The 25,797-nt window shown below is 36.6% G+C and overlaps 1 protein-coding gene across 4 annotated transcripts in view; it reads right to left on the bottom strand.

Annotated features, from left to right (window-relative positions):
• The window catches only part of FMN1 (formin 1), a 251,494-nt gene that overhangs the window by 91,961 nt on the left and 133,736 nt on the right, over positions 1-25,797 (bottom strand). For all 4 annotated transcript variants that reach the window (XM_090033495.1, XM_090033496.1, XM_090033492.1 and 1 more), the window contains 6 exons: positions 22,974-23,035; positions 20,555-20,643; positions 16,468-16,597; positions 12,998-13,144; positions 9,644-9,703; positions 7,510-7,630 (listed from right to left, as the gene is read on the bottom strand). In XM_090033495.1, coding sequence (XP_089889621.1) covers positions 7,510-7,630; positions 9,644-9,703; positions 12,998-13,144; positions 16,468-16,597; positions 20,555-20,643; positions 22,974-23,035 — 609 coding nt within the window. The remainder of the gene's footprint in view (positions 1-7,509; positions 7,631-9,643; positions 9,704-12,997; positions 13,145-16,467; positions 16,598-20,554; positions 20,644-22,973; positions 23,036-25,797) is intronic.

Here is a 25,797-nt window from a genome sequence, read left to right as displayed (position 1 = left end):
TCACGTAATTTTTGTTTGCTTCTAATTATTTATGAACATGCCAAGCAAAATATGATGAATTCATTTCTTAGGAAGAAAGTAGTCCATTTCTGAGCATGAGATTCTGATGACATATCTGCTGCATTTGCCTATTCAGTCATTTAGGGTGTCTGTAAATGTGCTCCGGGGTGGGAGGGGAGGCTCTCGGGAGTCATTTTAATTAAAGCACCAACAAGATCTCATGTTTTTAGTGTCCTGTATTTCAAAATGGTGGCAGGAGCACTTTAACTAAGATTGCTTGACAAGCTTTAAAGCTCCCCCCCCCCTCCCACCCACACACATACCATTTTGAAACACAGGGATGATGAATTCACGAGTCTGCAATTAATCAAGTCTGCTCTGACACGCTTTAATCAGAATGCATCAGAGCACATGTAAAAGTGCCCTGAAGTATCAAAATGCAATTAATTACTTCATGAAGTATCTTGAGTAAAAAAAAGACAAGACAAAAAGTGTCCTATTTCTATTTATAGCAGGTAAACATGATAAAAGCCAATCTCCTGGAGGAACTTTTTTTATTTTTTTTCATTCAAATGTTACTCTTTTTAGTTAAGTACTGGAATGCTTGTCTTGTTAATATAACAATTGCATTACGGCTACAAAAAACAAATCTTTATATTATATGATACATTATATTTAACTTGAAGAAATATCTCTGGGAACTGTATATGCATGCTGGACACGAACAAAGAGTATATTTAATTACATTTCATATTTCTGTTAAGATAGTTTACAAACAGTTACAAATTTCGTGAATCAATATGCAGAAAATGTATTAAATTATTTCCGGAAAACTTCCCATGTATAGTGAAAGTTTGTGACTTTTGTAATACAGTAGTTTAATTCATTCTTAGTTGTCAACCTATGTACTTATGAAGCTGAAGTTAGATTTCTGTGACTATCTGGACATTTTCTAAAAAGGATCAGTTTTTGTAAATATTCCTATCGATAAGCTGCTTCTAAAATTTTTGGAAAAAACCTATGACAGAAAATTAAAGTCACTTACATTTTGAACATATGCTTAGTGGAATTGTTTCAAATTTTTGCCCATCGTAAATTACAGATTAGGAGCGTATGGTTTTTAGTGTATGAAAATCTAGTATATAAAACAGTGCATCAAGCAAATCGATTATTTAAACAAAAAACATTTTCACCATGTGTGTATTGTACCGCTTTCCCCCTTGTCTGTCTTAAACATTTGAGTTGTAAACTTGCTGGGGCAGGGAGTATCTACTAATTTATTTTTTCACAGTATCCAACACAATGGGGTCTGATTCTTAGTCCATCCCTGGGTATTAACATAATGTGCGGAGACAGAAGTGACAATTTTCACCTGATCTGGCCACAGAAAGTGCTCTAGTCATGACCAAACACAAGTACATGGCTGCAGACTGCTTCAAAAATGGCTGTTCTGATGAAAATCTAAAACCTCACTGCATGAGGGTTCAGATGAAGTCATTTGAAAACACAGGGCCTTCTGTAACTTCCATCTCCGCTGCCTCCCAGCCTGTTGCTGTTTTCAGAATGGGAGGGAGGGAGATCAGTCTGGGGATTTTTCAGCCCCCACTGGAGGGTAGGGTGCGTGTATTGGAGGATCCAGCACCAGCTGGGCAACCCCTCGAATGAGCTCCCTCTGCTCCCTTTCCTTTTCCCCATTCTTAAAACAGTGCAGGCTTGCAGTGGGGAGGGGCCATTGCTAGGGGAAACTGGCTGCAGGCTGGCCGCCAGAAATTATATTCCCCTCCCCCTTGTTCTGTGACCTTCTGTTTGGTCCAGGGGATTGTTGCAACTCAGAACAGTTCCTGCAAAGTGTTCTCAGTTGCAGTGGGGAGCTGCACTTCTGTATGCACCCAATAAGTATAACGGGTAGATGGCAGAAACTGCTCATGGTACTAGGAGGTAAAAATAAGTCATGGTGAAATGGATTTGTGGGTAAAGAGCAAGTGATACTCACCATGGTGAATGAAAATGATATGATGGGGTGCAGACGGTGTGATGATGGGGTGAACATGGTAAATACAAATGATGCAATTTATTAATTTATCAGATGGATACCACTATTTTTCCAGAGTATACATAGTATTATATGCAGACATATATATACTGACTAATAAATAAATGTGGAACTCAGCCATTATCAATCCTGCAGCTTTCCTTCTGTCCTATTTGTAGAATAAACTTCGTGCCACTTAATTATACATGTACTGACTGAGGTTGTGTGGCAAAACACTTAAATTAGTTGAGTTGTGTTCACTATTGTCTTTTATAAAAAAGGTAGATGTCATCACAACAGCCCATAAATTCATATAAGATAAGTAGGGATTGATAAAAGATTGAGAACCACAGATTGACAAAAGTGACTGAGGAACACAAATCCTATGGACTTTCAGTAGGACTTGTGCTTCAAAATCAGGCAGACTTTTGTAAAATCTACTGATGGAAAATGAAGTTGATACCAACTTCGAAAGTCTTCAGTGTGAGCCTAATTCTGCTCTAATTTTAAGCTGCCCAATACAGTCTTTGTTTTTAAACATGCATGTGTGGTTGAAACATTAAACAAAATCTAGAAGGTGTAAGAAATTAGTGGTAAAGAATACAAATATTATTATAATAATGTCTTATACATTATTGTGCATCGTATTTCAAAAAAAGTATTGCAGCAAAAGTAATGAGAATGACCAAAGACACAGACAACCCCCCTCACATATGAGTATAAATTGAAAAGATTAAACCTGTTCACCTTAGAAAAAAAATGAATGAAGGGAACATGAGGAAATTGTATACTTGTAGAACAGTTTGCATCTTAAACAGTCCTTAAGTAGAGAGTAGTAGTTAGCTGTGTTAGTCTAAATGTAGGCAGAGGGCAGGTTAGGGAGGTACCTTATGGTCAAATCAGTGGTTCTCAGCCTGTAGCACATGGGGCCTTATTATCCAGCCCAGAAGCTTTCACATGGGTCCAAAAATTTGGTAACAGGGGAATGATGGCTCTTGCAATTAAAAATACCACTGCCCCCCAGCTGTTAAATTTCTGGACCCATAAGGAGTCCTGTGGGCTGGATGATATGGTCTCTCATGCCTGGTTGCATTGGCATCTAAGGCCAGGCCAGTGTATAGAGTCAGAACGAGGATGCGTGGGGTTGGATCTGAAGTGTACTGCATTGCTCTGAGGTCAGATCCAGAGAACGTGGCATTGCTCTGATATACAGAATCAGATATGGTACATGTGGGGTCACTCTATAGCTGGATCCAGTGTAGCAGGCTGCATCCAGGTTTCAGGGTTAAAAGCTTAAGCTCCACTGGATTAAACTGTACAGAAAGACAGGAGGTTCAGACTATTTTGTCAGATGTTATGGATGTAGTTACAAACTTCATATGTAACCACTAGTGAATTTACCTCTGTGGGAGCAACAATCAAACAGCATACTACACAAGACAGGGACAGAAATATTTGAGGTGAGAGAAAGAAATGGACATTTTTGCCACAGACACAGAAAGAAACCATATAATCTTTGAAAATGCACACCTGGCAAAAAGAAATTTCACGTTAACAGAGTCCACTTACAAATGTTGTAACATGAACAAATTTCTTTTCTTATTTTGCTAGTCATAGTTCAATTTAATGAAGTAGACAACAGAAGAAGAATTTCATCATTGACTTAAAAAGACCCAGAATTTCACTTTTGTATTTGTTTCATTAGTTATGCTGCATATTTTGTGCATGCCTCTCAATTTAGCAAGTGAAGTTACATGTTACACTTACGGGACCATGTTAAAGTTCGTTAACTTGCACTAAGTGCCCTCTGAAAGTCTCAAAGTTATGACACTTTAGGGTGTGTTTGGGGTATGCTAGGCAGCTTCTGTTAGAGTAACTTCAATATGTTCCACAGTGATAAAACAAGAAATCCTCTAGTATCCCAGGATTCACCACTCCCAACCCCCCCAGTCCTGCTCCATAGACCGTTCTCAATCCTGCTCCGTTTGTCAACTTTCCACCCTCCTGAACGCTACGCCTCAGGAGACGTACCACGTGGGAGCAGGCAGGGCCCTGTCAGTGCCAGGAAGTGGGCTGTAGCAGCAGGATCATAGAGATGGGAGGCTGAGAGACTTGGGGGATGTGGCTTCCCTCAGCAGGCTCTTGCACTTCTTGCCTTAGGTGGACACCCCAGAGAGCCATCCACCAACCTCTGCCAACCCAATCCCAGCTTGCTGGGCCTGATCTCAGCCTCCCCAGGTTTCCCTGGAAGGGGTGCACCTTTTGCCTGGAGCCAAGCAAAAGCTGTGGAAAAGTTCAACTAGCCTTGGTTACTGGAGGTTAATTGAAAATTTCCCACCCTTCCTGGCCTGTTTCCCCTAAGTGCTTCTGGCTCTCTCCTGGCTAGGTGGCTTAATGGGGACTGTGACTTCCCTCCAAATACCCTGTTCCTATCCTGGGATGAGGGGTGAAGGCTCTGCTACCATCACAGAGCCCTTGGGGTTTAGGATTGTGGGAGCATGCAGCCACAGAGAAAAGTGAAGCATGTTTCCCTGTGGCTCCGTGCTGCCTCTGGCAGCTCCATTCCCAGCACAGAATGAGTGCACATGGAGCTAAGGGATTCCCCTGCACCCATGGCTTCATGCTTCCACTGCACTAAACCTGGGGACTCCATGCTGATAAAATAGGTGTCTTCTACCACTCTAGACCCAAGGATGGGAATGAGGGGGGCCTTGGGTGGGAAACCAGAGCCTCCATCTCTCTTCACTTCCCAGCTTCATGCTTCTGCCACTGCAACCCTGCTTTTTCTCCCTGCCCCTCCCCGCTGTCCAGAGCAGGTGTAGAACCCAGGTATCCTGGTTCCTAGCTATACTCCTACTCACTAGCCCTCTAGTGGCAAGTCAGAGCTGTGCAGGCAAGAAACGGTATTAACCCTTAACTTGTGCTAGCTTGCAACATATTCTAACTTTAATACCACTTTAAATTGCACAGATTCAGTATGGTCTAAGTGTATTGTGCAATACCACCTAGAAAATGATACTCAATTACATTTGTTTTACTTTTGTTCATGACATTTTTAACTTTAAAGTTCTCAGTGTTCCAAAATCTATTATTAATGGATGTTAAAAAGCTGTTTTATTTTGAATTAAAATATTCATAGAAAAATTTCTACAGGTTTCTGCAATTTTGTTTTCACAGAATGAAATTTTGAACCAAATAATAGTGAATGGTGTTCCTTTAATATCCCATCTGAAAGCTCTCTGCACAGTAAATTGCATGGAACTCAATCTGTTTGCCTCAAAAAGATAAAAAGGCTGTGTGGCCCCTGTCTGGATTTGAACTCTTGGTTCCATGGAGTCTAAGTATTTCAAACCAGAGGCTCGATGAGGAAGACATGCCCCAGGGCATTGCCCATTCAATTCTTCTTTCTAAAAATATGTGATATTCAGATAAATGATTGACTCAATAAGATGAACAAACAATACATTTTCAATGGTAAGTGAATCTTCTTTAATTATGAATCAACTACTTACACTGAAAATATTGTTTTAGATATGATAGACAACCATTTAAATTTCCTATGTCTTTTCATTGTTGTGCTATCTTAATTTCTAAGAAATAGATTTAGGTAAAATAATCCATTAACAGAAGCACTAGTTTGTTCTCCAGTGACACATGAGAGAACACCTCACCCCATTTATTACTTTTTGTCTCATCCTACTTCCACAGAATACTGTTTTGGCTACCTTAACCAACCTAACTGTAAAATAACTCTAATGTACCCTATAACACAGGCAACTCCAGTTAATATCGTTCAAATTATTTACATCTGAAGGCCCGCGCCTGTCTGGATGGCTGGGCCTGACGCTTCTCTGGACTTGGTTTCTGCTAATCACATCTGTTTCAGCTTTAGACTTTCACTGGTATTCTGCCAGCAGCCACAACTTTTTAATGGCTACAATAAACTATAGAGAGTCATCAAATTTTTGTTGTATGTGTTAAAATGATATACTCTTCAATTAAAATATTTGATGTACAACAAAATACAGTGTTAGCTAAAGAACGAATTTGAACAAAGATATTTAAAAGGATGTTTTGCACAGCTTGTTTAGTAATGCTGCTCATTTTGTTGTTTAAATATAATAGAACTCCCCCAGAGACATTATTAGCATTCCTCCATATATAATTCAAATCATAAAAATCATTGGCATTTCAAACAATAATCAGTGGGGGGTTTTTTGTTTCTGGTCTTCCCCAATGCACAAAAATAAATAAATAAACAAATAAATAAAAATACTGTGCATTGTCAAGTCATGATAACCTCATTTGTTGTTTGACTTTGTCAACTTTCAACTATATCATTAAAATGGAATGTGATAAAGGGAAATGCAATATTTTACTCAGAATTTTCCGATACATGCTTCTACATTTTTTATAAAACCTAAGGACGAATCAGCCTTGAAGCCCAGAAACCAAAGATCACAAGGAATCTGTAATTGTAAAAACAAGGAAGCAAAGAGCATAGTTTAAAAAAAAAATCACTCCCCTCATCTTTTTTTCTTTCCCGCTACACTTTGCAATTTAGCACTAAAATCATGTGAATGTCAAAGCCTCGTAGCTTAGCCTGCAAAACTGAAATGTACGGCAGCAGGACGACATGCTGGAAAAGTACAAGATCAAACACAGATCATGTTTCTCCACAAACTAGCACAAGAGAGGGCAGGCCAAGGGTTTTACAGGGGCAAGTGATGAGAGGAGATAGAGCACTTGGGTATGCCCGGGTTGAATAAACAACAACTGATACTTTCCTACCACTGTTGACCTTTGAAACTCTCCTTAAGGTGGCTATGACCTAATTCAGCCACTTCAAACTGGAAAAATAAATTATTTTGTGATAGTTTTCATGTTTTACATCACAAAATAAAATACAGCCTCCCTGTTCAACTCTGATTCTACAAATATTGTTTCATTTGAAAAAAAAATGTTAACGTATCGTTTAAATTTAAGTGGAATAGTTTTTATAGTCTTTTTGTTCAAATTTTCCTTTTTCATCCAGAACAGCCTTGGTATTACTTGTTCCTAACAAAAATGACAAGCCTAAAATATCAGTCATCATTTGCTGTAGCTTTTTTTTTTGTAGTGGTTAAGTTGTTTTTACACAAGTCCTGAAGAAAGTATTTATGTTATTGGATGACAAGAAACCTAAAATTAAAATATAAAATCCTGGAGAAGGTTGGGGAAAATTCTCATATAACAGGAAATTTCTAAGAGATTTCTTTTGGAGCTTTTTGAATTTAAAGTGGATTGCAGAAAATTATTTTTACTTTCATTAAAAAATAATGATATAATTGTATTTTAGATCTGCAATTTTTGCCAGCCTGTAAATACAACTGGATCTATTAACACTATAATCCTAATTAGTAATAAACAAAGTTCATAAAGGTAATTTTTAAATGGCACTCAATTGTTAGGATAATAAGATAAAAGTTCTCAGTTACCTTCTAGATCTCTCTTCAGTTTCCTTAAGTCTTTTATTAGGTCTTCAAACTTAACTTGGGAGGCCTGGAAAAAATCCTGTGGTTCTGGTAGAGGAAAAATGCTCTTGTCTGTTCCAGCTTCCTAAATACATGAATAAATTTACTATATAAATGAAATACATTTGCAATGAAACAAGTTTCTGCTCTCAAAATTTTAACTATGAATTAGTATAATAGAACTGCAGAAATATTACATTTAAAATAGTTACTTCCAGGCACAACTTTATGAGATGCATATTTTAGGTGAAATCCATGAATTTAGTGAGGTCAAAGGAGTAATGACATTAACTTCAGTGAAGCCAGAACTTCATCCTTCCTTTCCAGCACGATACCAGCTGGACAACAATCTTATTTTAGTTTATACTGTTACTATATTACGATATGCTGCAAATTCTAATGGAGGATAGACAACCTAAACTATCAGGCAACACTAAGCTCACTATTCATTTTATAATAAGGGTTTAGATAAGAGATTATATGTTTTTTAAAAACAGACAATTATTAAAATAGTCCATTTTAATATAACAAGTGATCCTATGCCAACTGTTTGTGGCTGTGTTCTTTCCCAATTTATTATGAATACATATCTTTTATAAATTCTCATCAGTATTTAAACCCCGGTTAATGTATATATTTTGAACAAATAAAAGTACATAGTTGTGGGTTTATGTAGGGAAATAAATCACAGGGTTTATTGCTTATATATGGAACTCTGCATGTACCTCATATCTGTGATGACAAAATACTAAAAAATATTAGAAGAAAAACCAGACGATTCAAAGCCACTTCTCAAAGGACAACTCAACAATTCAAAAGCATTGTGTAAATGGTATTTTTAATGGCATGGCATTTATGAGGATATACCACCTGAGCCTTAAATATTTTCTGTTTCTTGATTCAGTCTTTAAGGAAAAGTTACTTGGAGGGATAAGTATGATTCAATTGTGAACATTCAGAAAACACTGAGAGCTATATAATTATACAGATAAAAAGCTTTAGAAACAAACTCAAGTTGAAAGATGCAATTTACATAACTACCTTTCCTCGGAGAAGATCTTTTATAGCACAATAAAAATCCCCCACAGTACTATCTTATAGCAGAGTTAATTATTTTACTGTGCCCTAGTACCTGTGCATGTATAAGCAGTGAAACTTCACTGCGGAGCTAATTAGTCTACTCCACGGTAAAGCACATGTGTAGCTGTACCCATTCAGTATCAAAATCCAATGGTCAGTTATAGGCACATTTCTAATACCAAAAAGATATATATTTTTGATTCTGGTCCAAAGCTTTGGACTCCTTCAACATACATAATGGTGCACAGTACCTTACCTGACTAGGTTATTTAGTGCAACAGCACCTCTTCTTTCACAATCCCTAATTGAAACAGCTCTCTCTCAATTAACGTGCCTGAAAATAGCAACCTTCTACTACATTCAGGCATCAGAGATATCCTGGTTACCATTGCTTTCACCTCCCAGCAAAGTCACACTGAAAATGCAGCATTTGGTTTCCCACATTGTAGTACAAAATATATGTTACATTTTAGATATTTTTTGGAGAAGTTGAAACCTGATTGGAGTTAGAACTTAATCAGTGTTCCTGTCATTCTGTCTGAGATCAGGCAGGGACACCATATTTAAAAAAAACCCAAAAAACAGCTGGTTCCTACTGTTAAATGATGGCAGGTGTCCTGGCAGGCAGTTTCCAATGACAAATACTGAAATTGACCATTCTAACGAGGCTGCCAGACAAATCCTGTAACTTTCCAAAGGACCCCCCTTCCCTCGTCCACCCATATAGCATAATGAATATTTGTTGCCTATTACATATTAAGTAGGGGTAGACTGTCCATACTGCCCAGATTTTAGGACAAGTTTCTTAGAGTGTCTAAGGAATGTGCTCTGTAGTGCCCTGTAGTCATGCGCAAATATAAATCTAGAAATATAAATCTGTCCATATTCTATATTTAGCTTTGGTTTTTAAAAACCTTATTTTAACTCTGGGCACTACTGTATCTAGTCTACAAAGGTAGTACTTTATATTCAAACGGTGTACTGGTACAGTAGTCAACGCACCAAATGAATAATTTACCTTATCACAGTGCCGCAGGTAATATATGACAACATAATCCACAAGGTTAATTTCATTATCCTAAGGAAGAAATTAAACATGTTAATATAGAAGTTAAATTGGGATTAAAAAAAGGCAAAAATGTGGTAAGTGCAGTTTCAAAAGAAATGTTTAAAAGGGAATCTAATCTGTTATTATTATTTATATGGTCATCTGGAACAGGATCCAGGGCATGTTAGTCAAAGTCACTGCCCACAAAAAGCCAGCTACTTAATCATCTGCAGGTCCTGATATTTGTATGACAGAATATCTGTAATTTCTATCAACAGCAGTGGGAATTATTTGGGTCCTATAGGGACAAAATTTGCCAGCTGTAACACAAATACTAATAACTCAAGTAATTATATGAATGAATACTAGAATTGTCTAGAAAACATAATTTATCCATTTATTTCAAGGCCAGAAGTACCTATTAATTTCATTTAGTCTCAGTTTCAATATAATATGGGCCAAGAAGTAATAAGGATGTTTAACCATGTAATACGAAAAATAGAACCATGCAGTATAAATTTGTCCATTGCATATATTGTTCCATGTTGGTTCATGAACACATCCTTCCACAATGTGACAAATTTTCACTCAAGGAAAACACTGCTTTCTTAGTCCTGCATCACATACTAGCATGGTACGTGATAGTGCTCTATTTTCTCATGTGTTTTTGAGTCAACATAACCCAGCTGTCCTGGGGAAATGGGTAAAACAGCATTTCAGGTATGGAATCATAAGTTTCAGGAAATTATTAAACTGTGCAAAAGAAAGACAATGTAGGGCATTATATATGGAATGTCTTTGATGGCTTTCTTTTGTGTTTTTATATAGTGTATTGACAGCTATCAGTATAAAGGTTCGGATATGCACAACGTATGATTTCCTGCACAGAGATGTCCTGTTTATATTTGAGTCTGCACCACATTATATTTTAATAATATCATACAGCAGAAAAATTGTTGACTAAACAAGTCACTAGTCTTCAGGCAGGATAAACAATCCTGCTTATATAACATTCATATAAAATACTATGGTGGTAGGTTGCATGACAGACATAAAATTGAGGTCATGTGTTATTGTGATTGCATTTGTGAAGTAAATCATTACTGCCATTCTAGTCTATACATCTCCTCACATCAAATCTGTCAAATTTTATTTCATCAAGACCAGCAAATCTGGAGAACAGGAGAATGGAGCACATACACACAAGCACACACACATACAGGTGTATTTTAATTGCTGGGTTTCTCATTTTTGTTACCTTCCTGAGGTACACTATAATTTTACATGCTCCCTACAGACCAGATAACCATAGTTCAAGGTTGGTCCCATTTAGCCTAACCCCTAGGATTCAGACAACGTGTAAATCCTGTTGTTCTCGTGTCACAGGTGAGCATAAAAAGTACACAAGAGGATACTCTCATTTGTGCACAAAAAGGTACCTCAAGGTCTTTTCTTCCTCCAGACTAACACAGTATACCAGTTAAGTCTTAGGGCTCATATACATACCATGATTTTTGCCCTTTCATGAGCTGCAATTGCATGTCTGTTTGCATGAGCGGGATTTCCTGATGCTTTAAAAGTCTTTCTTGTGCATTAAACTGAAACTCCTCAGACGTAGTTTAGTTTGGCTCGCCAGGAATTAAAGTGTCACGTCCATGGATTTTATAAACCTATTTAATTTAATGATGATTAAAACCCATGGTGAGTACAAGCACCCTTGGTATCTCATATATATCTCTGTTGACTAGTCCTTTAGCGATTTAGACCTCATCTGAATATTGGCCACAAACTTGTGATGAAATGAGAAACTCACAATTTATTCTTGCTTCTCATTAACCTAAAGCAGGGCATGCAGGATGTTCCCAGGAAGACAGACAAAAACAATACAAAAAAAAAAAAATCCCAGACACATTGCCAGTCTTATCTTGTGGGAAAAAATTCCATTTTAATCCTCAGAACTGGCAATTGATTAGTCTAGCAGCATCTGGAAAATGCATTTCAAACTATGCCTCTGTCACAGTGCAGAATACCAATCTCAGCAGAAAATGCTGCTGCAAACACTGAAGTTTTCACTTCCCTTTGCATCCAAAGACCAGGCAATCATGACAGAAAGAGGAAACAACATTTCTTTTCCTTCCTGCCGAGGAATGATCTCATATGCATTCTGGTTGGATTAGGTTGCACTGCACTCAAGCCTGACTTATTTTCTCTTCTGCTTTGAGGACTTCAAAGATCGTCTTTGCACCATTGGTCCTATCAAACATCTAGGGGATGTGGTGGTTGATTGCAAACCTGACCTTAAAACATAGTCCTATATATGTATTTCATATCCAGACTGGGTACGACTGGAGGGCCTCGTGGCAATGTGCTAGGGTACTTGTGGTGGGATAGCTTCTATAGAATAATACAATGTTCCAACCTTCAGAGTAAGGCAAGTATATGGTGCCTCAAAACCCTAGCTCTCGCTAACTTGTGGGTACTCCTTGGCTGAAGAAATGCTAAGGGACATCACCCTGACAGAAACATGCCCTCACTGAGGTGTTAGCCAGTCAGCAGCAATTCTTATCTGTTGCTCTTTGGCAGAAGCTACAGACATTGAGGCACTGAACTTCTGGACTCGGTCTGGCTTTTGGATTCTGTCTCAGTGGTCTAAAGGGGGCATGATAGTTCTTGGGCAGCCTCCACTCCTCCATACTCGTGCCTAGACATAAGCATTGAAGGTCTTGGTGTGATGGTTGCAGGACTCTGTACTAGCGGATTCATCAGGCACCTGACTAGACCTCTTACGCATACACCATGATCCAGATGATCGATGGTTGCCTACTACTAATATCCAGACTATGAATCTGACTCAAATACCAACGACCTGCTAGAGTTTGGAGGTTTTGAGAACAAAACCATACCTCTTGCCATTTGATGTAGGTGTGCTATTTATCAATTTTAAAAAAGAAGCCTTACTATATACTACTTGGCCCATGCTCATGAATTCAAATCAATACATGTTTTTTTGTTGAGCCCTTAGCTGAACTTTCAGCAGTAGCAGATCCACAGGAGTGCAGTGGTGTGGCTGCACAATCTTTTCTGACCACAATGTAGGAGCAGCACTGTACTGTCTGATTGTATTGTGTGTACAATCAGACAGTAACACATACACAATGTCCTGCTGTTAGAATCAGAGAACGGTAAGAGGAGGAATCAGAGAAAGGTAAGAGGAGGGAGACAGAAGAGGAACTACTGGCAAGAAGGAGTGGAGAAGAGGAACTAATAATGAAGTACACAAAAATCTCTTTACAAATGTCCCCGTAAGTAAAAACAAGTACTTACTCTGCTTTTAACATCCTTTAGTTTGGGAAGAATTTCTAGACCAAATCCATCTGCTTGACCTCGTGTCCTGTTCCCACCATTCATATAGTTTCCAAAAGCCAAAATCAAACCTAGAATTTCCTTCACACTTTTCAAGCTCAGCAAAGCCTGGAAAACAAGTACTAATTTGTAATTTTGGATTGTCACAAAGATGACAGTATTTTGGCTCTTTGATGTATAGAGTTACAGCTTTAAAAAATATGGATTTCCCTAAAACACTTCCTTTGTGTTCAACCACACAAGAAGAATGTTCAGTTTTCTACTATTTGGACTAAGTGCAGTAGTTGCAAACAAGACATTGCAGAGGTCAAAATTTGTCTCTCGCATAATCCATATTAAATGTTAATTGTTTACACTATCAAGTTATGTTGTGATTATCAACTACAGAAACTCAAGCTGCTCTGTAAGACAAAAACAAGTTTGAGCAAGTACCTTTGCTGGGGTTTGCAAAGGTGCAAGTGGGGCAACAATCAGGAGACAAGGGAGTAGCACACATGTAACAGGCTGCATTAATTTGGATTCCAGCATCTTTTCTTTTTTTACCTTCTCTTATGAAACCAGACATCACTTAGTTTTATTCTTAAAAAGGTTGGTTGCAGAATCAGCAGTAAAAAACTATCCCTTCACTTGTAAGCAGAGAAAATGTGACAATGAAGAGACTATCACAACACCAATTTACAGTTACATTTCATAGCAAAACCAAGCTCTCTGATTCACAACACTACTAATCAGGCTACTGTGTTAATTCTCATATTTGAAAATCTTGTTTTCAAAGCAAGAAAAACAATTCTCTCTGTGCTGGAATCTAGCATACAATATTTTGGTTTCAGCTGTACAAAGACTTTCTTTTTCAGTTTTTTGAATGATATATTATACTGCTGTAAGAACACATTTGTTTACCAGTCTAAAACAGATTTGAGCCAAGGGATTGGGGTTTGGGTTCAAGATTTCAATGCTGGCTCATTTATAGACAAAGTAATGTGGCTTGTACTTGCATAAATCAAACTTGGAAGAAAGAAATCTAAAAGCCAGTGTATAATATGATGCATCAGAAAAAGAAATATTTAAACAACATGGAACAAGATTTACATACCAGTCTGGACTAATACAGTCAAGCATTTTTTAAGTTTATTTTTTAAAAAGAGAATTATTTCTCTCTACAATGACAACCCCCCCACCCCCAAACTGGTACATCCATCAGAAAATAAAGAGAAAAAAAAATCAAGAGACCTTTTCTATTCTGTATTAGTTCATATTTGTCTAACATCTGGTGACACAAAATGAATGTAGTTGTTCTTCAAATAAATTATTTGGGAGGAGGTTACTGCATATACACAGAAACTTTTTTAAAAACTTTATAGAGGAGGCCTCTATCATTAGTCTGTGATAGGCACAGGCTATGGGGAAGTACACTTCTGTTCTGCACCTGGAACAGACTCAGTGATTCATAATCCCTCTCTCAGTTTCCCTGCTGATTTAGGAAGAAAACGAACTGCATTGGGTCTGTAGCTGGTGTAACATATGGGAGACAGGAAGGTTGAGCCACAAGCTGGTCCTGAACTATTTTTAATTACTGAAAAAAGAAGAAAGGGCCTCCTGGCAGAGTGCCTAGTAAATAATTTTAACCTCCATGTAAACAAACATTGTCCCTTCCAGACATTAAAAAATGGTGTGAGCTGGTTCAAAAGGCAGAATGATAAATTCAGTGATGAGGTATATGGTAAGAGAAGTTGATTACAAAATGGGAATATGCAGAGTGTAAATGTACATGTAAACACCATAAATTATACTGATATCTTTTCAGTGGGATGTACTGGAAAAATCTGAAAAAAGAGAAAGGCTGAATAAACAGAAAGTAAACTTGAGTACTATTGCTGATTTTACTTTAAAATTCTTCCATAACTTTGAAGAAGTCAGCCAGTTTGATTCCTACTTTGTGTGACAGTTGTAGAGTAAGAACCTTAAAACAAGTGAAAAGTACTGTAAGGTCCTTTTACATTGTAAAAGAAAAGTGAAGGTCCCTTAACACTACCATAGCAGTGGCTCACAAATCAGAGGACTGGCACTAGGCACAGTCCACACCCAGTGTCGGGCTCCATGGAGCTCAGCCCGGTGGCAGGAGGCAGAGCACAGCCCTGGCATTGCCCACCTCCCACCGCTGGGCTGCCCTCTGAGCAGCCCCGCAGCCCCCTGGAGCTCAGCCCGGCAGCGGGAGGCAGTTTCGGTGGGAGGTGGTTTTGAGCGCCCTCATTTTTTTTCAAAGCTGTTTCGAAGCTTTTAGTTTTGTTTCAATTTTACTGTTTAGAGCTTGAAACACGTCAAAACAGCTTTGAAATGAAATAGCGAAATTTTGCACAGCCCTAACAAACATATCTGCATTAGCATATTTTCCACTTTGTTTCATCCTTCTTCCTGCCTTTCTGTTTGTAGTTGTTTTTGGAGAGAGAGGAATATATCTTTATATCTTATTTTCCTTCTCATCTCCTACCACTTCTCTTCCCTTCTTCACCTTACTCTCTGCCTCCAGTACACTACTTAGTCACTGTGCAAACAGAACAACTCAAAATTTGGTAGATACTATTAAAACAGATACCCTTCAAAGTGAAATGTTGTCATTCCCAAGTAGCAAATATATCAGAAACATTTTCACATAGCAGGCAAGACAACTTGGTTGACAGAGATAGTTAGCTGTGTTAGTCTGAAATCAGGCAGAAGCCAACGTAGATTGGCACTTAAATCTGTGGTTGAGGCAGTGGTGTAACTGGAGGTGGAGACAACAGGACCAACCATTCTGGGAGCTGACTTGTGGGGTGGCAAAAAAAAGTGGCTGCTGCTGGCAGCCCTGCGTTTGAAATCATTAACTGGAGCAGCAACTGAAAGCTGCTGCTTCTGCTTTGCCCTAGGAATCTGAGTGCATCCCTACACTGCTGGGTTGAAGTCACTATTCAGTTTTCTTCTATCACAACTTTTATAATTTTTTGTGCCCTTTTTTTTTTATGAACAACATTTTATTGATCCACCTTAATGTATTTATCATATTGGCTTTGATGCTATTATTTCAGTCCCCTTCTGTCTTTCTTTCTGCTATTAGTAATATAACAGTCTACTAGGTTGTACAATTTTTAAAGTGACTATACTGAAAATGTTACATAATTTACATTACACTATTTACATAAAATGATTGCCTCTATACAAGTTAATTAAAATCTGCCATTCAGTTACAAATAGAATTTGCTCTATTAGAAACAGTATACTACATTAAACATATCACTTCACGCTATTAAACATGCATTAAAGTTCCTAAAAAGGAAATGCAGAGACTAAAGTATTTATGTTAGGAACCATGAAGTAGCTTAAGGAAATCAAAAAGTTTATGCTATTTTAAATCAATTTAATTTGTAATTAGCTTTTATTAGACTGGCTGGACCTACCTTAGAGGTACAAGTAATAATATCCACTTTCCGATGTACAGAGGTTATCCCCTCAGAGAAAACTGACTGAAAGATAATACATTGTGCACGTTCTGCAAAATTGGGTAGCTGAGATAACTCATATAAAAACCTGTGAAAATGAGAACTACAATGTAACACCAAATCTCTGTACAATTGCATTTTAATACATTATGTGTCAAAACAGTGGTGTCAGAGAAGCCATATATAAAATGGTCTCTCTCAATTTTAACTGAAAAAAAGAAATCCAATAGAGCAAAATAATTTCACATGTTCTTTGCCACAAGTTCTATGAACATATGGATGAGAGAAGAAATGCATATTACCAGCATCAAAGCTCCATGGTAACAAGTAATTAGGAGATGGTTCTGAAAACATAAGATATTGGGCCACATCACAGGCAAGGTACAGACATTCAAAAACTCCAAGCCAGTATCAATCTAAGTGCTATGGTTTTCTGGAAGTGCTGTAGTTTAGACTGGTAGTGAACAGAACACACATTTGCCCTTTGGTGGGGGGCAGCGATAAAACTTAGATTGGATTCCACCATTTTTAAACTAGTGTGTGTGCCCCAAACTTCTATTTTGTTATGGGTATAGACCAGTTTCTCATCACTTATACCAGTAAAATGTAATGTCTGTACCTGGCCCTAAGGTCTGCCTTGTGAATGAGGGAAACATTGCCCTCTATTGGAATAAAGACAGGTCTATATGTTGAGGTGACTGAATGAGGTCTGCTGGATAAAGAGTGCAAAAGAATCCTAAAAAATAGATATGGAAGATACCTTTATTTTCTTTAACCCAGTGCTTCCCAAAGTGTTCACTATCCCTTATTTTGGAGAGTGAAAAATTCTCTTCAAGGGTCTAGGACATGTCTAAATGAAATGGGTTAATCTTTAATGACATATGCAAGGCTGAAGGGATATATGCCAGATTTTATCCTTATAAAACTTTAAAAAGTTGAGAAATTTTGGTATAGTCTCTCTGTCAGTTTTGGAGGGCTTTTGAAACTGAAATCCAGGAATTGGCTAAGAGACCTTTTTCTTGAAATCTGTATAACTATAAAGTATGAGAAACAAATTAAAGGACTGGAAAATAGATAAAGAACCTATATTTGGTTAGAAATCTCTCTTTTATGAAATTCTGCACAGCCTAAAGGAAAATTACTATTATTTAGTACACTTATTAGTTCATTATTTAGCCCAGCTTTTCACATATGACAAGTAATATGGCACTTAACATTTTCTCTAAGATTATATCACAGTATCGAACATGTTTCGGTCAAGAAGTTTCCTCAGAGTTTTCCTTTTCCAAATTGCATCCCCATCTCCAAGAGTGTAACCGTGTGCCCCAGTTCTTCTTCATCTCATTTAAATATCTGTTGACTTATTCAGTTATTATATAGCAGATTGCACACATTTTGCTTTCAGTCTTTCCTCATAAATCAATCCCATATTAGTGGCTCTTCTTTGAACTTTTAATTATGAAGTGACCGGAAATAAACATGTTATTCCCAATATTGTCAATTACAAGCACCCAAGAAACCTGTGTCCCAAAATATAATGAGACTGAATTAAAAAATGTGAAATATTTTTACAAAATATTGACTTCTTTTCACCCACTGGTTTTTGAGCCTTTAAAGCATATTCATTCATTTTTTATGACCTGTCTCTGAAACCACATTGGCTTGAAACTTATTTTTTCTATATGAAGTTTGGATTTTCATGGAATCTTTTGATTCCTGAATATAGGAAGATTTCTGTTCCTATCAAAAGTCAATAGTGATATGCTACGATATGACAGAGACAAATAAGGTTCAGTGCCATTATTTGGGAATAAACTAACATTTTACTTATAAAGAACAGATAATTCCCTTTCTCCAGTCAATAACATGCATAGTAAAGATGCATGGTATGGCATTGTACTACCATTTCCCTATGTACTAATGGTCTCATAATAACTAGAACTACAGAGAGATTACATTACAGCCAAAATGCAGTACATGGAAGCTAGCTAAAGCATCTGCCACCACCAAAGTCTTGTGTTGTGGTCAACTGCACATATAAATCTTAAATACTGTAATGACTATTAGCATTTTAACAACTTTTATTAAGAAACAAAATTTACGGGGATATTGCCATATTGCTAAGATATATTTACAGTGTGTGTCAACAATCGCAAATATAACGTGCCAGGAAAGCAAATCAAAATCACATGTGAATGAGGGCATTGTTGATATCAGCAAAACTTTCTAGTAATCTAGAATGCCAAAACATTTAAAGTTGGCAAAACTTCCTTCAGACTGAGCAGAATTCAGCTCAACAGTTACAAGGCTCTTTGTACGAAAACTGTTGTTAACATTTGTAATCATTTAAAAAAACATGGCATTTCCTTTTTAACTTTGTTCTGATACTTACTAATGAAACTGTAATCAGGTTTATCCCCTGCAGTAACTAATTATAATCTGTGTAAAAAAGGATCAAATTAATTTGTCCTTAATCTTTTGTGGGATGCCATGCTTAAATGTAGTTCCAACAAAAGCATCAGGTCTGTGTTTATTGAAACTGACTGGAGAACTGTAAAGCAACTGCTGATTTACTGAATTTTCACAAAGTATAGTATTTTAAATGACCAATAAAAATAATATAAGAGCATCTCTGGTGGACTGCTTCATCATGAAGCAAAATTTGAGTAAAAAAAAAAAAAGTCTTATCTTCTTCCAATAAGAGAGGAAGTTATGGGATAATTAGGTGAGTTTTTAAAATATATTTGGAAAAGAACTGGAAGTAGAGGAGAATATAATTTTATTCTAAATGACCAGAGATAATTTGTTCCTTTAAAATCTCTTATTTTTAATTTCGGAACAATGATAGCATAAAACTGGCTGTGTGATTAATGAAGACCAACCTCTCCCCATTGTGATTTACAAAAATGGGCACGGCCTCTTATAACTCTGGAACTTTAGGCATGATTCATATGTTCCAGGACATAAAATGCATTTATATTTATTTTACCCAGAGGTACTGCAAATAGGTTGCCAAAAATTCGAGCTCTGGAAAACATCAAGTAGTCACATTGTACCCTTATGTTATAGGCCCAGACTCACTCAAGTATGGTCAACTAAAACCAACAGACACATCATGAACGAGCGAGCTAGTATATGAATGTGAGGAATAGCCATAGTTGGAGGTCCTAACATATGAAAGAGAGTTCTGGTCCCTAGCATCAACCTGCTCCCCAAAGCAGTGCATGGTCAACTATCAGCAGCAAGTGCTCAGTTTAGCCTGAGGGTGGGGAAAACAAAAGTGTCTGCCCTTTACCACGAACCTCTATCCTTATAAAAAAAAAAAGGTGTAAAACTAATATTGCTTTTGATATCTGAAATCCTGAGCAATCAGATGCCAAAGCCATTTCTGCTGCGTCCATTCTTCTTTTAATAATCATGCTCTTCCACATAGTGCTCTGCTCTAAGATGAATAAGGAACAGCATGGTTGTGAGGGGAAAAGAAGAAATGATAGAGGGGCCTTTAAATGGGAGTACAGGTAGAGGAATGGCATGGAAAGAGTGGAGTGGAGGCTAGTGGAGAGTGAGGAAAACAGCAAGATGGGAGCAGAAGCCAATGTAAGGAATAAAAACTGGGACTGGGCTCACATATTATGATGGTAGGCAGAAATATGATTCTATCCAAAGATTCTGGTGACTTGAGCATTAGTTTCAGGGCATATCACAACAGTAACAACAATGGCAACCTTTCATTCTGGGACACGTTGCTGCTTTACAAACTTGAATTCACCCTTAGTATTTCTGAGAGAAACATAAGTATTTTAAAGATGGGAGACCACCAGGACAGAAAACATGATCAGGAAGGATCACATAGTAACATCAGTATATTTAACCAGTGGCACCTGTTGATGCAATGTTACAGGTAACATAAAAAAAAGTTTTTGCATCCCATCTTGAAATGTGGATTTTTAACAACTAACCACCCAGAACTATATTCCCAAACCGCCTCAGCCTGGTAGCAAAGAGCCATTCAGAATAATGCAAAAGTATTTCAGAAAAATCTTACTGTTCTGGCTTGTCCAGGAGCTTCAGTTCCTCTTTTTTTGAAGTCTCATAATGGTGTTTTATTTTCTCCAATTCATCTTTCTGTGCTCTCTGAGGAATTAGAAACCAGAAGAAAGAAACTTCAATTGTTACTACAATTAATAAGAGGTCACAAATAGCACCTAAAAAACCCTTTGCATTTACTTAGTTTCTTGCCTTCGTGTATTCTGTTTACAGTAGTGTGATAAATAGTGAGTTTCCATATACTCAGCGTGCATCAACCTCTTGTTTATGGTGGTGCTGGTAAAATTTTCTTAATTCGGTACAGTTAATAATGGCAAGAATTTCATAACCACATAGTGCTATTCAACTAATGATCTCAAAGCATTTCTTAATAAAGATGGGGTTCATCTACACAACATACAATAGGGATCAAGGAAATGAAATGATCAAAAGCCTTTTAGACATCAGTCTCAAAATGTGTCTTATTGGTCAAAACTTTTGCCTCTTTCATTTACATTGACTTTACTTTAAACTCAGTGTTTCTGTTTATTTATTTTAATATACATTTCTCCTATTATAAATTTTAGCACTACTGTTTTTTCCTCCAAATTTTGTAAAGAATTCATCTGTAATACAACTTATAATTATCCAGGCTTCCTTATCAGTAATTTTTCACATTTCCACAAGCTTCTGACGTACAAAGGTGAGTTAATGTTAAAGATAAACCTCATGCTACACATGGTGTTCTCTGTATGGCACTTCCCTTATTTCTCTGAATGATTTAGACCAACATCAACATTTTCTGCTTATACAACAGTTCCAGTGAATATAATTTGCATTTCTTTTTCCACAGTTTTGACTTGCCTACCAAGTGACTTGTATGATTCCATAAAGGAACCAGAAAATTTAATATTAAAAAACAAAGAGGTTGATTTGAATCGATCACCAATTTATTCATGATTTAAACTAGCAAACAAGAAACCTCCAGAACCAGCTGGTAGGCCCAATCCTGTGCATTGGGTGAGTGTGGTGGGGCCTGATCCAGCTGCATGGGTGGGAAGAGGGGCCCATCTCTGATCCAGCTGCATGGGAAAGAGGGACCTGGCCTAGTCCCAACCAAGCTACATGGGGCTTGGGAATTTGGCAGCAGGGGAGAGATGGGAGTTATAATAGTCACTGCTTCCCCTCTGCCAAGTTTCCTGACCTGTAGAGAGCTCTGCAGCCCAGATATCTTGGCTCCATGGGTCAGATTTGGTTCATGGGCCATGGTTGAACACACCTGCTTCAAATAATAGATATGTATCTTCTTTTGTATTGATAATCTTCAATTACTTTCCTAAAGAAAAGTTCATTCTCTTTCACTGGTAGAATTTAGTAGTTAAGTTAACTAGAAAGATTACTACATATATTATTTTAAGCAATTACAGCATTTACTACACATTTTTTGAAGATTGTTAATTTTTTATTTTTTATTTTATTTAGAAAATGAGCAACACTATGTTTCTTATTTATTACATGGTAATGGCTTTGCTCATGATTTGTGTTAAGATATAGTTGAATTGAAACTGGAATTCAATAAAAATATCTAAAGTACATTTTAAAATTGCTTTTGTTAGTATAGTAAAATACCTTAAATATACAGAATACAGAAAGAAAAAAGGTTTCTCAGAATATGTTCTACTATTCAAACTTTTTGATTTATTAAATAAGATAAATATTATTGGTATTTAGAGACGAACAGATTTTTCTGATCTTATCCTCCAAAATTTTTGAACTTTTCATGCTTTGTGTTTATTCATTAATTTCCTACTTTTTAGGCCCTAAAATTTCTTACTTTTTAAATTCTCTATCAGTTTCTCTACTTTGAACAAACTAGCCTTTGATCTGAGCTAGCTGTACAGTAGAAGCTGTGTTCTCTACACAAAGGGAAAAGGCTATTGATATCGACAGCTGATTTTCTATTTCAACAGGCTCACATTCCAGGTACTTAGCCAGTGACTTTCGTTACTTCTGTGGCTTGATTCTGTTAAAACTGTGACAGCAAACATGAAAATGTAATGCTTAAATAATTACAAATGACGGAGACCCCTTTTTCATAGTGAACAGGATAGAGATACAGAAACCCAAGCCCATACTCATTGGACTTTCTACTTCCATTTTATAGTTGAATTTTGCATCTGAATTTTTTAAATCTGAAGTAGTGTTAGAGTGATGTTATAGCCATAATGGTCCATGAATAATTTAGGAATTATTTTTAACTTAACTAAATTATTTTAACTTAACTAAATAACTTAAGAATTATTTTTATGAGATATCGCCCATCTAAAATGATGAATTAAAAATAACTTCATTCTTTTTTGAATACAGTTGTACCTGGTAAAAATCTCAAATTATGAGTGTTGAACTCTTCGGATGATGTCATTTCTTATCATACTTACATTCTCATACAGTGCTTCAAGAGTTTCCTGGTCCACTACAGAGTCATCCACATTTAGTATAGCTGTAAAGGATTAAACAATTAATTAGATACTAAAAACCTATTTTGAGTTGCTTTCTATTGTCTTAGAGATATACCACACAGATATTTGAAGGTCAAAATTCTGCCTAAGCCTAGATGTCTCATTGGACTAGTGCAGATAAGGCATGCCATTTTCTGTAGTTAGACTGATCAGGGACCTGCCAAGTCAGTTGCTCAGCATTCAGGGTAGCTTGGAGAGCTGGTAAACTGGCAGCTAAGTGGCAACCCAGGAAGCTACCTGATACACCCAAGAGCTTTGGTACTCAGACTATGGGAAGGCAGATAAAAGAGGGAGATGGGCATCAATACATTCCCCTCAAATGTTTCAGTTTCATCAAATCAGCATTTTCCAACAGCCAGATGGTCAATCTGCAAATTTCCAACCACTGCAATAGAAGGTCAGAAAACTACTTTGTTCAGTAGATATTGCTCCTATTTTTTTTCCAAAAAGGAAAGGGTCAAGATAATTTCTAAGGCAGATCTGGATTTCATGGCATTATTTATTTCTAACATTTTTAGCCTCACTGCCATTTAAATTTAAGCATTGAGTTACTACAGTTCAGAACTAAATCAGATTAAAGGCATCAGGTGCACTGTGAACTGAACACCGTCTGTTAATAAATTCAGAAACTTTGGAAGTGATTAAAGAACTTGCATTTTCTTCGAATATAAAACATGCTCAGGCAGAGAAGTTTCAGGTGCTTTGAATATATATTATTTCTTTAGATTACAATGAATTTAGGAATATTAATAACATAATCATCAAAATTAAATCTTCAGCAGTTTCTTACGTGGTCACTGGATTCCCATTAACTGGCATCCTGTATCTCTTCATTTCAGCTACATTAAATTTCCTCACCTTTATGTGGGAAGAATTGACCACTGGTGATTTAAGTTTTAAAAAGCTCTTGCCACAGTTGCTATCCACACTGTTTGAAATAGGCAAGGCTCACATCTTTAAATAATTATTCAAAAGTAATAAGTTTCTCCCTCTCTCTCTCCTACCCAACAATTTTACATTGTGAAATTAACCAGCAGGCTAGTAAATTTTCTTTGTGGCAGACTAATTAATTTTATTAAAAAGGCCAATGACATTTAGAATGCTTTAAAATTTTGCCTGTCAATTATGATTCCATCTGCTGACATTACATACTGAATAAAGAAGAGTAGTAAAAGGAGGAAGGGATTATGAATGGAAAAGGGTAATTTTTACTTCTATTTTGTCATGTACTCTGTAGAAAAGCAGCCAAATGGAAACAAACAAACAATCAAGCAAACAAACTCTAACAAGCCTGAAAAGCGAACTATTGAACAAATATACAGTCCTCACCTTTAAAAATACCATTAGTAATGAAGACTGTCAAATCATCTCTCTGCCAAAGCAAGGTATCATCTGCTACATAACGTACACTATCTACCATATTATTTAAACCAATTTCAAAGTGTCCTAAGAGAATTCCTGGCCCATCTGGGGATACACAAGTTTGTCTTTTCAATTGCTTTTTATAATATGCACAAACGCATAATTCAAACTGGAGTATTCATTTGAAATGAAGAAATCTATCACCTTACAATGACTTAGGGAAGATGAGTGTAACTAGTTCTCTGGTTGACAAAGTATAGAACTAATGACAGACCTCATAAATATATACAACAAATATGATAAATTGTGATAGTGTAAAAAACCAGAATAGTACAAGAAAGATAAAGTACAATCAGCACAGGCATTATATTAGTTTTGATAGTTTTTGCTGGGTAGTTTATTGGATGGTAACAGCATTTTATCACTAGCACTTTTCATTTTATTCTAAATGCATATACTAAATACTACTGTTTGGTTGTGTAACTAGCAACAGTTATGATAACCAATTATATTAATATAAAATGATAGAATTAAGCCTATCACTGAGCCAGAAAAGTTCAAATGTAATAATACATTAAATAGATACATCTAACAGTTAAACTTATAAAACACATTCTGGCATGCAAGTAAATGTAAAACTGAATCAACAATAATTGCTAATACATTTCATCTAACAAACATGATAACATTTTATCCTTCAGCACAGCTGATTATTTGTATTCCATAACAAAGAAACATTTTCTTAGTTACAATGGCTCCAATCCTACAGTTTATTGCCAATACACTGGCTGACTGCTTTGTTTGCACAGTATCAGCTGAACAGGGACTTAAGGGACAGATTTTTTTCAAGTTATTCAGACATGTAAAGGTGCAAATAAAGTTATAGTGAAATGTTCTCAGTTTATTAGGTATCTATCCATGTTTGAACAATTTCAATAAAAGTACTTATTCACCACTGAAATCTGATTGACTGTATTTGTCTTCATAAATCTAAATATCTTAAACAACTTGGCACTGTACTTTTTTTTAGTCACAGTAAACAGAGTTAACAGCGTGTATGTTGGAAACACTGTACAAAATGGAGAAATATACAAGCGTGCTAATTGGCTTTGTTTCCTAAAAGAATTCAGATTCTGGAGAGAAGGCTGACACCTCTATTTGGCAGGCATAAGATATATGAACTACATAGATCCTTCTTAGATGAAAACAGCAAAAAGTGTGCTGCATAAACCAATTTGAATGGATACTATCTACAAATATTGATTACAGTTTAAGAAATAGGTATTCTTTTTATTTTTTCTTTCAAACCAGGTGGGCAGAAACACCTGATCCTCTTAAAAAAAAAACAGGAAAAAAAAAAAAGAAATCTACCACCACCTAA

The sequence above is a fragment of the Crocodylus siamensis genome, chromosome 2 (assembly GCF_052110815.1).
Source record: "Crocodylus siamensis isolate JL-2025a chromosome 2, ASM5211081v1, whole genome shotgun sequence".
NCBI lineage: Eukaryota > Metazoa > Chordata > Crocodylia > Crocodylidae > Crocodylus > Crocodylus siamensis.
Note: the sequence above shows the minus strand (reverse complement) of the source record. Positions and strands in the feature narration are given on the sequence as shown.